General features: G+C 41.8%; 1 protein-coding gene across 32 annotated transcripts in view; it reads left to right on the top strand.

Annotated features, from left to right (window-relative positions):
- Nucleotides 1–22,378, top strand: part of LOC109994240 (protein tyrosine phosphatase receptor type D) — a 354,409-nt gene that overhangs the window by 259,211 nt on the left and 72,820 nt on the right. For all 32 annotated transcript variants that reach the window (XM_065950652.1, XM_065950655.1, XM_065950656.1 and 29 more), the window contains one exon: nucleotides 5,841–6,026. In XM_065950652.1, the coding sequence (XP_065806724.1) occupies nucleotides 5,924–6,026 (103 nt within the window). In that variant the 5' untranslated portion in view covers nucleotides 5,841–5,923. The remainder of the gene's footprint in view (nucleotides 1–5,840; nucleotides 6,027–22,378) is intronic.

The raw sequence follows: 22,378 nt of genomic DNA, 5'->3' as shown, positions 1-22,378 counted from the left end.
AAAAGTCAAATATTCATTGAAATAGTGTACACAGCTTACACGCAAACCCATCAGGTGCATCTGGTGATCGTTCAAAAGGCATTACTTACACCCATTAAAGACCAATAGTGTGTCTTCGATTGTCATTGAGGTTAAAAGAGGAGACCCAAACATGCACATGAAGATGAAAAATGTTGCCTTTTCCTTTTTTGCACCTAGAAACTACTCAGTGTCCCTAAAGCTTATCCAATGGCTCTGTAACCTTGTCTGCGTGTGTGTGTATGTGTGTGTGTGTGTTTGTGTGTGTGCTCTGTGTTGGTATGCTTTCAGAAAGCAGCACAACAAGGCGCAGGGATAATCAGTCACTAGACTGCAGGTCAGGGTCTTGCACTGTGGGGACCATCCATCTGAACCTAGCAGCTGCTGGGAAAAAGGTGGCAGGAGGAATGAGACGGGAGAAAAGGATAGGTGAAGAAAAAAAAAAAAGAAGAGGGACTGAGAAAGAGAGAGAGAGAGAAAGTGGTGAGGTACACCAGGTAGAGAGAAAAGTCAAGGAGAGGCTGTTGAGAACAAAAAGAGCACGCGCGCACAGAACGAGTGGGAGGAGGAGGAGTGTTTGTGAGCCGATGCTACGTGGTCATTTGAGTTACTAAAGTGTATGCTCAAGGTCGCTTTGGGTGGGCTGAATTCTCATGAGGACACAACCTTGCTCTTTGCACCCAAACAAGGTAACAGTTTACAAATTGCAACAGCCTCTCCATCCTCTCCTTGACCTGTGTTTTTTTCTCCAAATACAAAGTTATTCTTTAACTGCTGTTTTTTCTGCCACATGAAGATGTGTTTCCTCTAATTTTATTTTATTTTTTTTGCATAAAGGGGATAACATCAGAAAAAAAATGGTTCAAAAATATAATTTGATTGACAGCAGTGTTCAAGAGCTAGGTGTATAAATGGGATGTTAGACTGCTCATGCTGTGACATTTCAATGTAAAGATCAATCCACAGACAAAAAAAAAGAAAAAAACAAAACAGCGGATGGCTTTGAAATCGCCGGGGACTAATTTGCAATGGACACACAACTGACATGACTCTGTGATAGCTCCTTGTCCTACAGGCGCAGCAGGTGCTTTTAAGGCAATTATTAGACAGACAAATGTCATCAGAGCCAATTAGCTTCCTGCTGGGCCTTTCATGTTGGCTGATCCATTCATATTAAAACAAGACATATCCATCAGTAAGGGTATCAACAGCATTTGCTTGTTGTAAAATTCGTCAGTCTTGCAGTTGCAACTGTAAAAAAAAAAACCCTGACTTTCTCAGACAGAAAGTCGGCTGTACCACCCAAAGGATAGTTTATGACCGTGGGAGGCTTGTTGGAGGGAGGTCAGGGGAGGCGAAGAGGGAGGGGGAAAAAGAAAATAAATAAGTATTGCAAATAAACTCCTCTGATGTGCGGTTGTCAGGGTCTTTCATGTGGAGGCTGCACTTGAGGGCATAGCTTAGCTTAGCTTGAGGGATGTTATTACACATGCCGGCTGATCGGGAGCGATGTGTGAGAAACGGCCTTGTCACTCGGTCTTAAATCACTCCATCGCTGGCAGAAGAAAGTCGTAGTAGAAGAAAAAAAAAATAGTGAAAGGAAAAACAGAGAGAAGAGACAAAAAATAAAGGGAGGAGGGTTCGGAAAAGAAATAACTTAAGAGCACATAAAGGGCTTTAAAGCAGTGGAGAGAGACTGACAGACTTTACACTGTGGCATCAAAGAAAGAGAAAAACATGGCTGCAGCCAGCATGTGAAACTCATTGTGACTTCACCCAAACTTAACCCCTCTGATGAGGAAGTGGGGATTGGTGAAGGAAATGGTTGTGTGCAGCTTTTGCCTTTGATGAGCTTATTATTATTATTTTTTAAATCTGGTCATATGATGTTTAAGACAATCCAGCGGCACAGGCACCCACTCACTATTTGTAATGTACAATTTCTGTGTTTGGTGTATGAAAGAGCTGTGTAGTTAGTGCAAAAATATGGAAGGTGAGGGCAGTGTGCAAAAGTTTGATATCAGAATAACAGAGACAGTGTGCCATTTACAAGCAAGGAAAATGTGGTGTCTTGATTTGCAATCAGAAACTTACTGCAAATAAGTTTAAATATGTAATTCTTACAGTACTGGTTCATGCAAAACAGCAAAGCTATATTTGCAATGTTTTTATCGATTGAATACATACAAGGACGTGCAAACCAGAGGACTTTAACAATTGTATTCATTTGTATCTCGAAAGCAAAATGAAGGAAGCCAAGTTTGTATTTGGGAAACAGAAGCTTTCCTTTCTATAAATCAGTCAAGAAAAGACAGCTCACATACCCTTCGACATGACTGTAGTCTTAAAGTGCGCGTGTGCGGGTTAATTACAGCATTCTTTCAACTCTGTTAGTCTGGAGGGAAATAGAAAGTCCTGCCTCATAAAACGAAACAAAGTCTTATTTGCTGTGCCTGGCTGGGCATGATACACTGAAAACTTTTTTTTTTACAACACAATGCAGTATGGATCACATCCTCTGTACTTTTGTGGTGCCTCGTCCTTGCATGTGTCGGGCTAATTACAGAGGGATTTGGTCTTAATAGATTTTGTGGCATTTTTGTGGCTGCTTTGGTCTGTTAGGATAACATACCGTGCACTATTTCCTTGAAGTTCAATTGAGTTTGTGCATGAGCCTGAAGTTAAAAAACACCCAGTTTAAAAATTCCCTGGAGCAGTTGAAAGTGAAATTAGTCAACTTGCACGAAGGATGGGCATAATGCGGTTTCACTACTTTGCTCAACTCCGTGTTGAATCTGTTAAAAATGGCACCATCAGTAGCAATCTCACGTCAGGATTCATTTTTCCGCCAGTTTGGACTCGGTTTCCTTATATTTTTACGGCATATGAAGAAACATGGAATGACGAGATTTTGCATGAAGATGGTGTGAACCTGTTGCTTTGGATGTTCATCATTTTTCAGAGTGCATTTCCCCTCGTAACGCGTTCATTGCACCGTGGCTGGAATATAAGATAAATACGACTGATTATTTTTATAATATTGGCGGTTTAAATAGAGCAGAATAGCACGCTCAGACACTCGAATGAGAATAGAGAGCAGCCATTATGGAGAATATAAACATCCCACCCTCCTTTTCTTTCACATTTCTGATAAGGATCATGGGGAAGGAGAGAGAGTAGACAGCTCAACAGCCCCTTTCTTTTTTCTTACCACACACTCCCCCCCCCCCTTTTCTAATTAACATTGTGCATGTTGTCAGGCTTTGTTTAATAATGCATGATTGCTATCAGCAGCAAAATCCTTTGAATGAAGCACCACTGAATGGAAACACAATAATACCACCAGGGGCTCAGGAAGAAAGACAAGATTGTTTTTTTTTGGTTTTTTTTTCTCATTCTTTTGTAATAAATGTTCAATGGGAAGTATCCCTGCCACCAAATGTGTGGAGTAAAGGTGCAGAGTGCAACGCAAAACAGCCATGTTGGGGATAGAATGGGCACAGGTGGTGACGCCATTCAGGGAGCATTTGTATAGAGGATTATTTGAACCCATGTAGCAGCTCATACTTGTAATTACCAATCCATTACGAATGGCTTTCATACAAAAACGCTGCAGCATTTAAGCAAAATCCATTGTCTGATAACAATGCATTTGGCAAACTGCTGCCCTGTCCAAGGTCTAGCAGGTGGCTTGTGCCCTTTCAGCAGGAAAGCCTCTGAGGCGAGTACAACCGATCAACAACCGATACAACTAACTAACTTTGACATCAAGGTTTCTGATGTGTGTTGTTTTTGCTGTGCTTACATTAGCCTCTCCTTGTATTTGCTCACATATCACAGCCTCTTGGTTTGCTCGTTGGTGGTTACACAACATGCAGATGGTTTTGTTTGGGTGTGTGCATGCCTGGCGTGAATAGAGAAGGGGGAGGGCTGCTGAGTATCATTTTTTTTGTGCGCGCTGCCTAATGTCATGTCATTATGGAGAGCCGCGCGTTAATTAACTCAAAGGCTATCACTTAGATTTGCAGGGGGGCCGACGCGTAAAAACAACGACCTCAGGAGACAAACGGGCAATACCTGCACCATGTATGGATCATACTGCAGCTTTCTCCCATCATGCTCTGCTCGGGGTTTTCAGTCCACTTGATTGAAATGAAATCCACATCGCTTCAGACACTACTCGTGTGAAAATTCTGTCTAGTGTGCTTAAATGCATGTACATGTATAGGCATTTGTGTTTGTGTGTCAGCAGCGGTGTGAGCGGGGGATGAGATTGCCTCAAATTGATTCCCTTCGCCACACGTCCCCCGCTCTTGCGCTTGCCGCTAGCCCTGCGGCGCTCTGAGACAGGTAGTCGTGTCTATCTCCCCCCGACACAAATCGAGTGTGACAGGTGCGCTATCTTCCCGTCTTTTCTGCCATTTACAGCCCACAGAAATGAAAGAGGGAGAGCTGGGAGCGAGAAAGAGGATGATTGGTAACAGGGAAATGAGGTACTTTGTCATCATTGGGCCTACTGATTGGGCTTAGGGGGCTTGTTTTGCTTCTTTTTTTTTGTTGTTGTTAGTAGGTGGCGGTCAAATGTGCAGATAAACCAATAAAATATTATTTCTAGCAACATCATTTGTATGCACAGTTGCTGCCTCCTAAAACCGCAGAATCCCATAAAGTAGAAGAGATCTGACGTGGTGTGTGTGTTCGATCTCATGGTACATAAAGTGCCTAAGGTGTCAGAGTACACAGACCGTGCCTTCACCAGCTGAAACAACAGCGTTCCCGCAGAACAATCCAGGCACGTTAGCTAGCATGCTAACCAGCAGTGCAGCATGTCAGCGAAGCTCACACACACACTGGGATTAGCCGGGAGCTGTGTGTTGCGAGCTGAAGACTACCGCAGAGCATCCATCGCTGAGGATCAAGCTCTGGCTTAAGCAAATGGATGACAAGGGGATAGAGCGGGTGTGCAGCTAATACTAGCTCACTGTATCACATTGATTTTCACAGCCATGTAGTGAGTGGCCCTTCGATAAAAGGGCGAAACATGAATGGCAACACTCGGCCACTCTGTCTTATGGATTTTCATTTGTTGTTTGAGCTAAGCTAAGCTACTCCATCACTTTGTGTAGTCACTTAGGGCTATTAAAGCATCTAATATGGATTAAATGTGGCAGAAGAAGCGTGATTATGTGCTTCAGATGAATTGGCTTGTTGAAGGCATTTATCATAATACAGCTAAGAGACAACATTGTGTCTTGTGCTGTATTCAAGAAAGTCTCAGTGGTCAAATTTATTTAAACTGCTAAATGTGGAAGAATGAAAAAGCTTGCAGCATTTATGAATATTTCCTGTATTTTCTTTGTTTGACTGCTCTTACAGGCAACAGAGGAGCTTTAATGTGAAACAGATATCAACACTGATCTAAGCAGGACTTAAAATGTACTCTTATTATGCAGCATATTTAATTGGTGCTCGCCACCAAAGCTGTGAAGACAAAATCTTATTAGTCCGCCCTTTCATCTGTGTGGTTTCTCCCTCTCTCTCTGCACTCTCTATCTCTCTCCCTCTCGCGCACACGTGCACACGCATTGTGTGAAGTGACTATTCCATTTAGAGAACTGTCAGAACATACCCTGTGAGCACATCAGCCTCTTCCTATCCTCTGTCAGCTCCAGCCGAGGCTGTGTGGGGGTATGTCAGAAATGTGCAGGGATAGATAAAACCCATGGAGCCAAACAGCTTTGTTTCATTCACTCCCTCTCTCTCTTTTTCCTCCCTCCTCACTCCCTCTCCCCTCTTCCTTCTCCCTCCTTTGCCTTGCATAGGCTGTGAATACCCTGCATCTGAGAAATCAGACCAGACTGACTCACAGGGCTCTGTGAGCCAGCGCCACCGAGGCTGCCAAAGCATGCTGGTGCCAAGCTGTCCCACCATGCACAGAGCCAGACCCACGCTGCTGCTGCCGCTGCTGCTCGTCCTGGGTCTGTTCCTCCACCTCGCCGATGCTCAAAGTAAGTGGACCGCTGGTTTTCACATGGGCCCCAAGTGTGGTGCTCTGCTGGGTTGGGGGCTGGGTGGCAAGGGTGGGATTGTTGATTTGTTTTGTTTTTCTTTCAGTGACCAACCTAACCAGACATTAAAAACACCTCCATGCAACACCCATGAAAAAAAAAAAAAAATCATCATGGTATAAAACTTCTTAATAAAAAATAAAAAATAAACAGTATGTGAGTCAACAAAGCTGCTGACAGTGGGATGATATTCTCACTGCCAGTCTGAGATACTGGTCTCATTTCCAAAGTAATATATTGTATTTAAATAGAAAATAAAATAATTTACATTCAAGGAAAATGTTTATTGAAGTAATTGAGATTAAACAAATATCACATTGTAGAGAATGACAGTAAGGGGTTTTTGTATTATGTATGAAAAAAAGGAAAATTTCCACATGAAATGGTATTTTGCTCATTTTACTTCCACTTGGATGGTTGAGCTTCACTTTGCAGAACACTTTATGTGCAGAGAGTTTGAAACAATAAACAAAACCTCATTTAGAACTTTTAAAAGAGGTGTTTTTCTGACATGACAGCTGGTATGGAAACCAAGAGTGAACCAAATTCTAGAAGTGTAAAAACTTGCAAAATGTTGTCTGAGTATTTATAGATTATAGGTTTACTAGGCAGATTACGTTGATGTCATTTTATCAAGATTTATTTAATGAATAAATCAGCTTCTCTAGGAGGGAACCATATCCAGCACACAAATCAAATCCAAGTAACCAAGTCCTCATTTTCAAGTTTCTTTTTTTTCCGCTGCAAAAAACGATCATGTGAACCAGAAACGCTCAGGCCTCAACCGAGAATCTCATGATGAGAAGTCATTGGAATTGAGTTACTTGACATCAGACACCTGCTCACTGATGTGTGACAACAGTTTTCAAACCTCATTGAGCTCTGGTCTTGCACCACAGCATCCACCCTCACTTTTTTTTTTTTACACTAAGATCCATGAATCATTAGCTTCTGGAGTCACAGAGGGATGAATAAAAGTTTTATTGCACCCCTCGCACCAACTGAAATCCCCTCAGTTCGCCTGAATATCTCGGAATGAAGGGATCGTTCACCCAAGGTCATACACGACGGAGCTGCGCAAAGTGAAATTGATGGCTGAGATTTTCAACTTTGTGCTTGAGAAATGTTCCCTGCAATCTGTTCAAATGTGTTTCAGTTTTGTTCTCCGCCTTGTGCCACATATGTCTCGCAGCGGGGGAGGAGGCAAATGGAGAAATGTATTCTTCGTTTATCCGCCGTTTTATGTTCAGCTGCAGGATTTATTGACACAATTTAATCACGGGATCTTCCCAAAACGGCGTTAACAGTCGATAAACGTTAGCATCAAGGGGGCTTTTAGTAGTTATCTTTTTAGAAACTCCCATCCTCCACGGTCCATTGTGAATTTACATAACAGCATTCGATTAGTAGCAAAACAGGATTGCCAAAAACCTTCCCTCAGACAACTGTCTCATCAAAACTTCCACTCTCGCGTGTCCAGACATTGCTCAGTCACATTTAAGCACAACAGTCGGCAACCCCCAAATCTTGACGCCCCACCCCCCCATTCATTTCCTTCCTTTAGCAGTCTGGCTGTGAGCAGCTGCTGCTACCTCACACCCTTTGTAGACAGCTGTGCTGGGTCATCATTTCAAAGCCAAAACAAACTTATCATGAGGTAGCCACAGTGGCTGTCTGTTAATGACTGAGAGGGTATGTGGGAGTTGGGGAGGCGATGAGGTGTGTTGGCAAGTGAGGTAAGAGAGCAAGTGTGTTCATAGGCAGAAGTAGCTCATATTATACCAGATTTATATGCGGCCCATTCAGTTCCTGTGCTGCCTGATCTCCCGCATGGACGTGTTTGTTCCTTGCATATCTAACCCCCTCCATTGTTATTCTTCCGAACCTCTTGCCAATTTTCTCTCTATGTATTTATTTATTTTTTGTTTCTTTCTGCTTGCAACTTTGTCATCTCCCCACCTTCTTCCCTTGCTGTTGGAAAAGCCGCGAAACGTCCTTCCAGCGTTTAAGAAGCGCCTAGAATCCCTCAACAGGCATATCCTGCCGTAACACTTTATCCACTCACGACCTATTAGACCTCAACTCAATTTACCCCCCCTGCTCCAGACTGATCCCCAGGAGCAAGAATAACGCTGCATTTCCAAAACGGAAAGCTGCCCTCTGTTGGTGCTCTGGATCCATTTGGGTGTGAGCTAGCCTCCGGGCCGTGGAAATGGGTGGAGGATATGAGACACACGAGAGCAGAAAATGGCTGAGTAGGCCTGCTCAACAGATGGCGCGATCCTCGGAGCCAGTCCTCCTCGCCACCGCACACAGTGGACACTAGAGCCCCCTCTCAAGAAAAATGCCAGCCAGGCCCACTGATAAACACACATTGCAGTTCACGTGTTAATAGAAGTGTTAAAGAATTGTATAAAAATGCTTCTTTTTTTGCGACTGATTCAACTGAGAAGTTTTCACGAGTGTTTTGTCTGTTAGTTGTTGTTTTGTCTTTGGCCATCTCCCTCTCTGTCACTCTCCCTCATTTCCCCCCCCCCCTCTTCAAATGCGGCCCCAATTAATTTGTGTGGCAAATTGGGCTTGGCGATGACTTGAAAGAAGGGCATAATTGTTCCCGGTGAGCAGAGGGGACAGAGAGTGAGAGAGGAAGAGAAGGGACGCGACAAACAATTCCTCTGTGTTAGAAATGCAAAAATGCTAAAAGGAAGGTGTTGGATGATGAGAGGGAAGCCGCAAGCGCTTAACATCTCCACCTGGGCAGAAATGAAAACTTCCATGTGGGCAACCTGCAGTAAATAAATTGGGCGTTCATTGACTTGATGGATTGTTTCATGAGTCAGACACTGATGCGACTCAGAAACAAATCTGGTCTTAGAAGCATGACGGTGTCTGAAATTGGATAACTAATAAGAGTATCCAGAGGATTCATTTAGAGATTTAATTTAGTTCATAGACTTTGGAAGTTCCTTTAACCTGCATTCTTTGTCATGCTCAGCAGGGGGAGACTCCATTTAGAAAAAGAGTCAAATGTATGATAATGCACAGTACACTTTAGGGCATGGTGAATGTCAACCAGGATTTTGATGTTACCAAAAGTATCGGCTCTGTCGTCCAACTATGGTCACTTCTGGCTCAAAAAACAAACATGTAACAAATATTAAAAGGATGCTTTTCAGTCCCTCTCTAGTATACAGCGAAAGGCTGCTGTATATCTCTACTGAGGGAATTGTGTTTTTTAAACCACTCTGACCAATTTCCTATCAGAAATACAGTTCAAAAAGCAAGCTCATTAATAATCTGCTGAGCTACATGTGTTGGAAAAATCTGCTTACAAAGACTCATGCACTTCCCACCCAGCACTAACCCATGCTGTGTTGGACCATGTGAAACCCCGGGCCTTAATGGTGTTTTAATTGATTGTTTCAATTGATGTTGGATGGCATGGTGAGTTCTCAGCGAGCCAGCACACTTCTCTTTAACCCGTCAGATGAATATCGACTGGCTCCTCCAGCCTCCCTTAACATTAAGATGTTAACTCTCAAACCTCATTTCTCTCACTATGCGCATACAGAACCACACACACACACACACACACACACACTCATATGCACTTACACACAACATCCACAAGCATCAAATACAAGTGCAAACCTTTCTGAGCCAGCAATCAAAAGGTAAACCACAAGGGACCAGAAGAGCAAATCGTCTATTGATGCGGCACTTCTTTTGAGCCATTGCAGTGAGAAAACAAGATGAGGTATTATGACAGCAAAATGACTCACAGTTAAGGCAACAGCAGCATAACACGCTCATGTTTTAGTGTCTGTTAGATAATCAGAGGAGAGAAGTTGTCTCTTTTTCTACAGACTTTAAATTGGACTCAGGCGGCAGTTTTTGTGCGAGGAATCTGTTTCCAATATGCTCACTAGAAGATATTTTGAAGTCACACATTTACGATGTGATAGTGACTACTGCTCCTTGAGGAGTAGTTTGTTTAGCAGTGCAGCAGTAACAATCCAACAGCATCTGCCACGGTTACAGTGAGATCTTAGTATATTGTGTAGATGAGCATAACAGTGAGTTGTAGTTGCGTTTGTTCAAACATATATGTGAAATCAGGGAGATGCATGTTTAGATGCAGACACACTTCCAATTCTTGAGACGAGATTACTGCTGAATTATTGGTGCTCAAAGATGAATGGAGAAGTACCTAATACGCGCATGGGTGCACATACTCATGCATACACACCCCCTAGACAGGATCACCTTGTAGCAAGTCTGAAAGCTAATGATACTCTAGTCCCCAGACGACATGAGGCTGTAATATGTGTGTTTTATGCATGCCCGGCCTAATATGAATTATTGTAAAATAGTGTTGTATTTGCATATGAGCTTCCGGGCTGTGCTGAAATTAGCATTTTTACAACAGCTCAAATTAAATCCCTCTGCTTAATTTCCCTGCATGCTAATTTGATTTAAATTGAGTCTATTCCGTCCCCTTTTACCCACACAGCGCATACATACAAGCTATGCACACACTCTATTTCAAGACCATACACATATGACTGCACAGTATGTACTCTTAAGAGCTGCAGCCCTCATCTAACACGCTGAATTAGACACACACACACTGCTGATGTATTTGCCTGTGAGGTAAAATTGCCAAAAAGCAAACGGGAGAACAAGAATTTGTCGGGGGTTTCACTTAGATGAAACGTTACCGAACAAGTCCAACACCTTGTTTATCATTCTGCTGGACATCACTCAAGTGGAAACCTCATTGTTGGCTCCACTCGTTCATTTCAAGCATGTCTCACCACAGCATATCTTTAAACACAGCATCTACAAGAGAAGAGAGGGCGCGCATCATGCTCACACTTCAAAAAAAAAAAAAAAATGTTGTGAAAACACCTTCGCTGAGAGTGCCAGCACTTAATTACCATCTCGTTGTTTGGATGAAGACCTCGTGACGAGACTGGGAATCTGAGATAAAACAATGTTATCAGCGCCATGCAAGATGCTTCTCGCTCGCAGGTTGAACTTAACGAGTAAGGAGTCATTATCATTTTCTTTGGCTGAGAAAGCCTGTACCAACTCCTTGTCAACAATGCGCTTTGCAATTATGTTTAAAGGTTATATCAGGCCCCATTATTAACTCCTTGAATGCCGATTTCTCTGGCAACGAAGCCCAAGTGTATTATTTACGGCCATTAGCCTCATCTATGGATTGCAGTCATTTTGCCTCGCACTTAGTCTTCAGAATCACACAAAAGCCGAGCAATTTTTTGCCTCTTCTGACCCTCCCACTCTCAAGGAAAAGCAGATAATCGCACACAATATGGAGATGTTGTACAGAGCCTAGATGCTGGTAATTAAAGGATAGCCCCCAGGCACTAATGCTACATGTAAGTGCACTTAAGTCTCCAAGACACATTGACTTGAAAATGGTGGTGCAATTTAACTGCGCTGTACCATTCATGGCTCAGAGTGGGAATATTGACAGAACAAAAGCACCATAATCAGAATCGTAAATTCATTGGAGTGTGCAATCAACAAACCCCCAGAAAGCTTTTCTCGAAAATCCAAATATTTGAAAACCTCTGCAGGAAATGACGGGGGTCTTTCATGCTGTGAAATTATATGGATTTCAGTCAGCCGGCCATCTTCTTATCTGTCCTTTGAGCATTTAAGGTGCCAGAAAGAACAATAGGGGACCATGTTAACGCAGTGCACCAGACCTGTCTCCGTCTCAAACACACATGCACTCTCACACAAAGGGTACCTTGTAGCATGCCTTTGAAGCCGGGATCAGCCGGTGAGCTGAGCACAATGCCAGCTGTTTTGCATCTGCTTGGCTTACACTTGGCATGATTCTGGCCTCGCTGGCACATGTACTAAATCTGATCCCCCTCTTCATACACTGTGCCAGTGAACTGTATAACAATGCAGGTGTTTCATGACATTGCCCCAGTGACAGTGCAATTAATAGATTGATGCTCTTGCTGCAGTAATGGGATTACTGGACCAGTCAAGTCTGAATTACATCAGCCTTTGCCTGCGCAGAAGATGTTTTACCGCAGTGTGAAGTCGGAACAATGACGAGCCAGAGTCATTTCATCTACACGTGCTATAATCTAAAGACGGGGACGTCAGAATAAAACATAGACTGGAGGCTATGATAAAATGATGGCGGATTTAAATTGTCTTAACTCTGAGGGAACTACATCCATCACTTATTTTAGGTACCAAAGTCAAAGCAGAAACATTTTTATGCAACATTGCCAATATGTTAAAATGAAATGTAAACACTTTTCAAGTGATGGTTAGTCTGATTGCTTTTTTTTTTTTTGGATTCGTGCAGTTTTACAATTGTAGCTGCTCAGTCTCAACAAATGCCCTTTTCTGCAGAAAAGTATCCAAGAGCAGAGTCAAGTATTTTATTTTGCATAAACGTTGCAGCATTTCAAGGATTCAGTTGGATAGGAGATGGCAAATCATTATTTAAGTGGATAGAGTTGACAAGGTGCTCGAACAGCAAGAAAACATGGGCGATCAAAACACAAGCTAATTAATTAGATGCAACCCAGTGTCTCTATTTCTTAACAAACATACAAAAGGCACTGCAGTACTCCTTTCATTATGAATGACTGTGGTTTAGATTGGATTTTATCAACTTTCAGTCTTTGCATTTTAACGCAACAGGCATTCCTAAAATAAGTCAAAAGTAAGTAGAGACACAAAGTTTTAGACACATTAGACACGCAAAACAGGCACTCTTACAACTTTAGGGAGGCATAGTGTTGATTAACAGTATGTATAGAGCCTGCATGGTGCCGGATTCATTCGTCATTCTGTGAATAATTATCTTAAAAACACTGTTTAGGAGCCACCTGGATAGTGCTGATAACTGCATCACTGTTTTTGAGGGACAAATAATCCTACCTTCCTGGACGTGTTTGGAGCTAGGGTATGCATTTTTGTACAATGTAACAGTTGGACTATGAAAGTGTAAAGGTACTTTAAATTTGAAGCCTCAGAATTCATGCATCTATGAGTGCTGTGGAGTGGCGTGTGTGTGTGTGTGTGTGTGTGTGTGTGTGTGTGTGTGTGTGTGTGTGGTCGTGCATGTAAACCCGTGTGGGTAACACCTGGCCCTAGGCTGGAGCTTTGGTCTCACTCCAGGGGTGCTGAGATTGCGACACATTGCACTGATCTCAGCGCAGCACATTTGTGTGCCTGCGGGGTATGTTGGGATTCTGCGGTGGGGTTAATGGTCTAAACCATTCATCTCCGTGGAGTGCCTTCAGGGCAGTCTCTAGTCCCAGGCAGAAAGCTTACAACCCCACCTTCTTACCTACAGCGCTCTCCAACGCTTGATGCCGATTGGGAATCTTTACGCCCTAAGCTGCTCTTGTCAAAGTTGATTTACATTCAGCGCAGTGATGGAGTGAGTGCTCAAAGTCTGTCTTTGGAGAGCCTAATACTCTCTCTAACACACTAGATCTGTCTGTGTTTTCTGTCCCTCCGCCCTCTCGCTTTGTTTGTTTGCTTGCTCACTCATTAACTCGCTGTCTTGCGCACTTCTTCACACACTAGCCGACTTTAGCGTCTCTGCACCACCAAGTGAGTCATGCCATTTGAGAAGCTGAGATTTATCATGACACACAAGCTTTAGTGTGGTTTATTAGTTATGGCAAACGAGAGTGAAAGCTTCTATCGAGAGGCTGAAATGCTCTCACGCCAAAGCCAGACCCAAAGGCTTTTTCCAGTTGAAACAGAGCCAAGCCCTTGTTTCTAATGGTGCATTCCCTAAGGGGAATATGGAGGCTCACACACACAATTACGGAAGAGTCCCCGGACATTTACGAGGTGTTTATATGGCATCCATCATAACATCCATGAACAGTCTGTTTCTCCTTAGCTTTAATACTCCCTTGATGCCGTTTTCATGTCATTCATCATTCTCTCATCATCTAATTAATTACCCCAATCCCCTCCACCACTTGAGTCATGATGAGGGATATGTCGGGTTAAGTGTAGATAATTAATGTACAATAGAAAGTTAAGGGTGACAAAGGAATCCAGAGGGGTCATCCTTAAAACACAATACCAAAACTGGTTTCCATTCCTTAGTTTGAATGTTTAGAGCTCAAACAAGCAGTCGAACATATTTCATCACAAACTTTTTAGTCCTCTCAAGTTCAATCTCACTCCATCCTTAAACAGTCATCCTTTAATCCACTCATCTCCCCACTTTTATCTCTCCCTCACACTTATAGTTAGCACAAGAGAGCACATGAGGAGGAGATGTGGGGGAAGAAGGGAGAGGGAAGTGGAGCAGACTCGATGATGTCAGGATTTATGCCTACATGGATTTCTTTAAGTACACCTTCCAAATAAGATTTTCCCACCCTCCTCCTCCCCCTCGTGCCCCTCGGAGAAGGGAAAAAATAACACATGATCAGAGAGTCTGGAAGAGATTCCCATTCCCTGACCAAATCTCTTTCCTGCCGCTGCGCTGGGTGAGACAGAGATTTCACACCACATGATTTGTTGCCTCTCATTACACGCCACAATCTAATTGGCTGTGCCTTTCCCCTGTTGTGATCTTTCAAGGAGACATGTCGACGCAAAGGATACGCTATAGTTTTGCCATTTACTCCCACAGGGAAAGCCTTGTTTGTGTCTTGAGCCAAATTATGCCAACTCCTCCAGTGGAGGACGATGGAAATGCCGGGAAGACATTAGCGAGTTAGCAGGGAGCAAAATGCTACTGAAAAGCCTAGTTAAACATGATCAAATGAGATGCATGATGGGAGTATTTGAGTACTGATACTACAAACAGTGGGCACCAAAAATAATCTTTTCATTCTTGTTAAACTTAACCATCTCATGCTCATCTCAAGATCTTATAAGATAATAAATTACACTTAATATAAAGAGATTTCTAAATGCAAATGTTGTATAATTTTGCATGAACAGTAAGTGGTGTTGTGCAAGAACATCCATTGTAATGTTCAAACTCCCACATTTAACTTATATATTTGCATTCCAAAGGAATTTAGTTGTCACTCGCATGCTAAGAAAGCAGCTTTGCAACATGTCCACATATTCGAGTCAGAGCAGTATACATGCACAAAAATAGAATCGTGTTCTCGTCTCTCATACTGGACACCTAATGGAGCCAAGAGATGGAATATATGGCGTATCAGTAATAATATGCTTTCATTCTCCATTACTGCCAAAGAGCACCTCTGATCAGATGTTTGGGAAAATCTACTTGGACCTATGTTAAAAATAACCACAGGCTTTGATATCTGCCCCAGTAATTTGAGGTATAAATAGTATATCAATGACAGGTTTGTGTCTGGACAAGACAGTGACGTTTTTTCCTATCCTTAAGAATCAGTGTACAAGTAGGATAATAAATAAATAAGACGAGAAGTAGGGGTTAGATTGAACAAGAAATGGTGTGTAATCTCCCAAAAACAAGTAATCGCAAGTACTTCGGGGCACTGAGAGATTAGGAGAAGGTAGATAGAAAAGAAAGCTAAGTATGGAAGAGAAAGAGCTTAGATAGAGATTAACTGAAATAATGGATGGACTTGCTTTCAAAGGCGCTGGAACCTGATGAGGTGATAAAAAGGAAAAGTTAAGGGAAAGCTAATTTAGGTCAAAAGGGGTTTCTTTTTGTGTTTCTTTAATGCTTATTCACGTCTCTCTTTTTTCTTTGCAAAGCCGCAAGATAATTTCCCCAATAAAGTAATCCTAGAGCTCACAACCTAAATCCTAAAGATATGATTAGACGTTTGACACCATATTAAATCATCTTAAATAAAAACTTGGTAATAAAGTCAAAGATTGTTGTCACATAAGTCAAAAGAAAGTATCTGTCATTAAATGAAACTTTGAGGCAGCTTCCATCAAAACTGGGAGTCAATAGTTGGAGTTTTTATTGGTGTAAACAAAGTCAAGCTCTTTCTCTTGTAGTATTATTATAGAAAAAGTGGATACTGAGGCTTTATTGGGTAATATGAAAGAAGTATGCAGGTTTATAATGCATGCCGCATAAGAAAATATGCAATCTTATGCTAAAATAATAATCCATTGCTACAGAGAGTCCAATATGTGGTGAAAATAACCTAGGTCCAGGCAACTTAGCAGTAATCAATTGGTTGCATAGTGACTAAAGCGATTCAGGGATGGAGAAGGGAGTCACAATAACAGCAAACAAAAAGCAAAACAGAAGGATGAGAGGGTATTCTTATCTGGAGATGACTGCTATCTGGTGGAAGACAGCCACTTTTGTTTTCCCATGCCTCATTGTGTGGTGTCTTTGAAATCCACGAGGGCCTGTTACACAGCATTCATTTTGTTTCATCACTCGCACAAAGGCTTGACTGACATTATTTGAGATAGTTTGTTTCAGGTACAATGAGAATAATTATTTGGGCTGCATGGAGAAAAAAAAGGGGTGCACCATCAGAAAGTAAGCAATATTATTGGCAATGATAGAATATTACAGCAAATTGTTAATAAAAAGCTAAACAAAGAAGAGCCCATTTGTATCAGGCACCCCTGCTGCATCATGCAGTGGCTTTTGGGGCTCAGAGAATACAAATTCAGAGCAGCATCAGACTGTAATGAACACATTAGCTCTTGTCAAATGTTGCTTATGGTGCCAGGCCAGCACTGGAACAAGATAAAAACCTTTGGTTTTAATCCAGTTGATAAGGAAAAATCAAAGTCTAACTGGCCACCCTGGAGAAGGCTCTGCTTGCCTCTACTTGTGTGTTGTAACTCAGCTTGTTTATAGATTATTTGTCTATTTTATGCCTTTATATTTTGATATAGCCAATTAAATAAAGCATATTATGTAATTTGAAAGCCTGTCCTAGATTTTTGTATTTCTCTTTTGAGTTAATCTCACTTTGTTTTTTTTCTATGAATACATTTCCTTGACTATTAACAAGTCAGTAATGGTCAAAAATCAAAGTCATATATGCCACACACCGCGCTGGAACTTTTAGACCCTCGAAAACACTCATTTGTCCTGCAGAAAGTCTTCCAGGTGCAGGAGAGGAGACGGTTTTCAGCTCAAGGGAGTTAAGGTCTTATACAGCCCTAATGTATTCAGGTACAGTAGTCAGTACATCACTGGAAGAAGTTGCTGAATGCTGTTGGTAATGCATGCGGAGAAGCAGATTCCCTGTCTTCTTCAGACCTGCTTCTCTTCTAGGCCCCTTTTAATCCTGCACAGGTTCTTCTAGAAGGCCGATCTATGCACCCAGTCACTGCTCTACATCTGTACAAGATCTAGAAATATTGATTGGGTGATAATTAAATTGTCCATCCCAGCTTGATATGGATTAATAATTGCCCACTAATGCCCTCCTGACATTTTGCAGTATCGACTCGATACTGTTTGCAGCAGAGCGCCGATAATTATGACGCTTGGCATTCTTCATTTTGTCCCTAATGAGACCAATCAGAGTTGGCTCGACTTTTGCCTAAGAATTAGAAAGGAGTGAAAGGGAGTGAGCAGGCGGGATGGATTTTCTCTTAGGAGCCATTATTCAAAGCTTTGGGCCCTTATCACAAAGATATTTTATTGTCTTCAAGGAGTGTTTCCTTCCTAAAATGCAATTTTTTAGATGTACAAATGTCAGAATAAGGATATGCTGTTATACTACATTGGTTGAGATCAAGTAAAAAGGACATCTTTGGACAAACAACAGCACCACGACTATAAATACAGAGATGAGAAGGTGGTATGGGCATGGTGCCACATCACCGCTTCGACTTCCTCGCTGCCATCTGTGAGTGTTCCTCCTCTGGCATTCTCACAAAGGCCTTTTGTTGCCTTTTCCCCCCTTTGTCCCTGTTTGCTAGGTTTAATTAGGTTATTTACTTGAGCCTCACCTCCCAGTGTTTCATTACAGTGGGCATTGCAGATAGGGCTTCACACAGGGCAGGGGCAGATAAAAAGTTAGGACAAAAGATGATAAATGTCGCGAGCGGGGACCGGAATGCAATCTGGACGCCACGATGCAGAGATGCTCTAATGGCTTCCCAGCGAGGAAAGGGGGAAGGCTCACTCGAGATGGCAACGTGATAAATGGTCCGGGGATTGGCTGTAAGGACTGTGGGCAAGACAAAGAAAAAGAAAAAGAAAAGAGTCATGGATGGAGGGGAAAACGAAGATGAACACAAAATGGAATCTAATTAATCTGGACTTGGTTCCCCATCGTGACAAATTCAGCGCAGACGAATAAGAGGAAGAGAAATTGTTTTTTATGGGACGTGTTAAGCCCCCCCCCCCCCCCCTTGCCCCCCTAACAGAAGACTCTCCTCCTAGGTTGAAGAGGCAAAGGGACATATGGGTTCTGAAAATGCACCTGCACCTGTGGAATGATAAATGATGGGGGATTGGCCTTATATGTTGCAGAGTGAAAATAGATGCCTCTAAAGTTACCAAGAAATCTGTGGCTTTAATCCTTTATGTGTGATTTATTTTCATGAATATTAATGTCGTAAATAACAGCACACTGAGTCAATGTGCAGGCTGACTCTTTAACCTTTAATCTATGTGAGAAAAGGGATGAAGTCATTACTAACTGAGGACCCAAGTACCTTGTGGCATTTTGTGACAATGTCATTGCCTTTTTTACCCTCCCTTCTTCGCGGTTTTATGACTCAACATTAAAAGCTAATAGCCTAAGCCATTACTCACAGTTGTTGCTTTTGGAATAATACAGATTACAGTGAAACAGCTTTCGAGACAAACAGGTCTTTATACTTTAAGTGGAAGTTTTCCTAACCGCTTGCTGATTTATGATCAAACTGATACTCTCCATTAGCAAATACATAGGTTAGTTGTGAAGACGCACATTAAAACTATTGTCCTTCCAGTATGTCAATTCAGATGCTTATGTACATTCATTTAAACGACAAAAAAAAAAAAAAACACACACTTTCACTCACTCAGTGGACTAGAGCCCATTACTGCTGGCAAACATTTGCACACAAGGCCAGTGCCTTTGTGTACCCACTCGCTCTGTAAACTGAGGCTGGGTTTGGCAAAGGGTGAAAAGGACTAAGAAGAGAAGGGCAGCAAACTCCACCAGACCAAAGGCCTCATCTCCGGTCCCCAACAGTCATGCACCCTAAGGAGTCTCCTCGTCTTTAGAAATCTACCCTCCTTAGGAAAACAGAACACAATATTTCATTAAGTCTCACATTGAAACACGGTTGGAAAAATGAACCACACATAAACTATTTTTCTAAATAACCAAGATTTTCATGAGGCAATAAAATGTCCTAAGATGTCTCATTTTCTTCTCAAATCACAATTCTAATAGTGATGGATGGTTTTCTTGACTCCCTTCCAAAGGCCCCATTTGTGTTCCTTTTTATTACCTCTAAAAGGACGCAAATATTTCCAGAATAAAACTACTTTTATCTTGCCACAAAAGCAGGATTTCAGTGGAATTGAGGCTTCTTTTTAAGCACAATGTTTTGGAACCTTGTTGACTCTATTGCATGTGTATTTATCTCACAAGTTGTTCATTTGAATAAATGTGAAAACACTTTTAAAAAGTGGCTCAAAAGAGAGTGTGTCTAGTAACACCTACACACATTAAACACACAGCAACACGCACACACACACACAAAGTCGTCCTCTTTACACTTCTAATCATCTCCGGATGAATCATCCCTACTTCCACGCACATCAAGAAAGAGCCTTTCTGAAGTGAGCAAGCCCTTAATTTCCCTGGATTATTTTAATTATGTCCCCTGAGGCTTGTTGTTTTTTTGCTCCTTGGGTGACATTGCACTGTTTGCTTCCGAGTGAAAACCCCCATCCGCCAGTCTGACCCTGATACCACCCGCCCTCATTTGTTTCCCATCTGTAGCTCTTTAAAAGACACACAAACACAGGCACACACACAGGCTGAACTGTTTTCTTCAGGGGTTCGCAATTAAGAATTCAAAAGACCTCAACTTAGATTTACTGCAAGTGGTTTAGTTAGAGACATATTAATAATGTGTAGCGGCCGAAAAGAGCCCACAAAGACACAGCGAATATTTCTTCCATCGGTACAGCATGTCACTCATTGAATGTCAGACAAGCTCATTAAAATGTAATGAGTAACACAAGGAATAATCATTCATTTTAATTAGGTTGAAAGATTATATGGCAACTTTACTACGCTGAAACAAATGGAGAATCTTAAATGTTGTAGTCCGACTTAAAAAATGATTACAAGTGAACACCATGCAAGAAACGAAGCGAACATACTAATTTAGTCAAAGGTTTACAATTTCTCAATGAGTATCTGTTCAAAACTGTCTCATAATGTTCCCAAAATCACATCTTTTTCTCCGCTCATTCACATAATGTTTGATGCTGTTGTGTTCTGACAGTCATTGGTGGCTACGAAGAGTAAAAGGTGATTTTTACCCCAAAGACGTTTCAATTACAGCCATTTTTCTTCCTCTGTTTTATATGCAATACTCTTCCCTCACTGCTGCGTAAAATTAGTGGCCTGTGAAAGGTCACTTTGCTCCTTCAGTGACTGTTTTTGGTACCTCCCCTGCATATTCTTTGCCCCAGAGATAGGATTTTGGCTTGAGGATCGCTAAGACCATCCGCACAGAGATTTTTCTTTTTTTTTTTCCTTGTCTATTACATGTATTTCAAAAAGATTAGCAAAATATTCCCTGAACCCTAGACTTTAATAACGAGGAAAATGCACATGGGAAAATTCAAGGCGTATGTCTTCTTTGGTTTAGTTGTTGAACTTGGGAACATTTGCAGGATATCTGAGCTGCTGAAAGGAAGCCAGTTGTCTCCAAGAAGCACCGAGGAGCATGAGCTAGTTTTCCTGTATGCCTGAGAAAACACAGTGAGGGGAATGTGTCACCTCTTATGGCCTGACAACTGGCATCCATTGGAAATGGCTTGGCACTTGTTATCCTTATAATCTGAGTCTGTTTAAAATACACAATATCCAATCTCTGGAAAGATTCGCATCATGATCCACCTACGCTTGATGGTAAGCTTTTATGCTCTGGTTGAGGACAAAGACAATTATGTGACGTTAATGGCATAAAGAAATGAGAGAGGCCCAAGGATAGTGTAATTCTGTCTTGAATGGAGACAGGAAAATATGTTGCTTATTTGATTTTCCATTCCAATTGTCCCTTTCATATCTTTTGATTTATTCTACATATAGTGGAAAGGCAGCAGCTTTGAAGATTTTCATCTGAGCATGCCTTCATGGAGATATTATCAATCAGAATAAAATCGACATCACATGTGTGGCAGAAGCTTAAGAATCATAGGAAATCACACTCCCTTATTATCTCCACGTCATTACATCAGCAGTAAGCTGACATGGCCAAAGAACATTTATCACTTTTGCCATTTTAACATCTTTTCAAGTCAGTGCAGCCCCCAGCCTGATAACTATTGGTCCATTTTGCTGCAGCACTGCCATTTAATGAATCGTTCTATTGCCTGGTGGATAACAGAATGAACGAATGGCTGTTAGTGGCTGCCACTGCCTATCCTATCAGATAATTAACTTTTTGCAAATAGACTGCGCTGACTACCAAACAGAGTAAGCCTGTGCAATTAGAATTACTTATCTATGTTTTCTCTTTTTTTTCCCCCAGATGTCGAAGTAAAAAAAAACAAACAAACAAGACAAACAAATCCAAATTTCATACTTCTTGCTTGACTGTTTTCTCCTCAAATCAGCTCAAGATTTGTCTATTCCCACATAGATGAATAAATTGTGGATGGGAGTGGAGATTAAATTGAGGTCTTATTGAAATTAAATCCTCTATTGTTCTGCACAACCTCAGCCCATGTTCATAATTTTCATCAGGGGGGATCTAGTGTTTTCCACCTCTCCTCATCCTTCTCTTGTTTTTTTTTTGTTCTCTCTCTAGCGGACAGTCTCAAGTCGCAAGTGTTGCGATTCAATATTTATATGTTTCTTTCTGTTTGGTATGCGACGCAAAGGGAGGTGGGCTTTCATGTGTCTGATTTGCCACAGCAGCGATTCAGTAGCAGCTTTTAAAACGTTGGGGGCCGTTTGAACAAAGCCATCTGTTTGAGTGGGCCGTTTTATTAAGTGACAAACTGGATCCCTCTACCTCACTAATGTGTCCCGTGGGAGATAGCTGTAGCGTGAGTGTGTGTGTGAGACAAACACTGGAGGAGAGAGAGTGAGAGAAGTCGAGGAGAGCAAGGTTTCCTCTGCAAACATTTTAATACACCA

This window comes from Labrus bergylta, chromosome 22 (genome assembly GCF_963930695.1).
Source record: "Labrus bergylta chromosome 22, fLabBer1.1, whole genome shotgun sequence".
Lineage (NCBI taxonomy): Eukaryota > Metazoa > Chordata > Actinopteri > Labriformes > Labridae > Labrus > Labrus bergylta.
The sequence above is the reverse complement of the archived record's forward strand: the minus strand, read 5'-3'. Positions and strand labels throughout refer to the sequence as shown.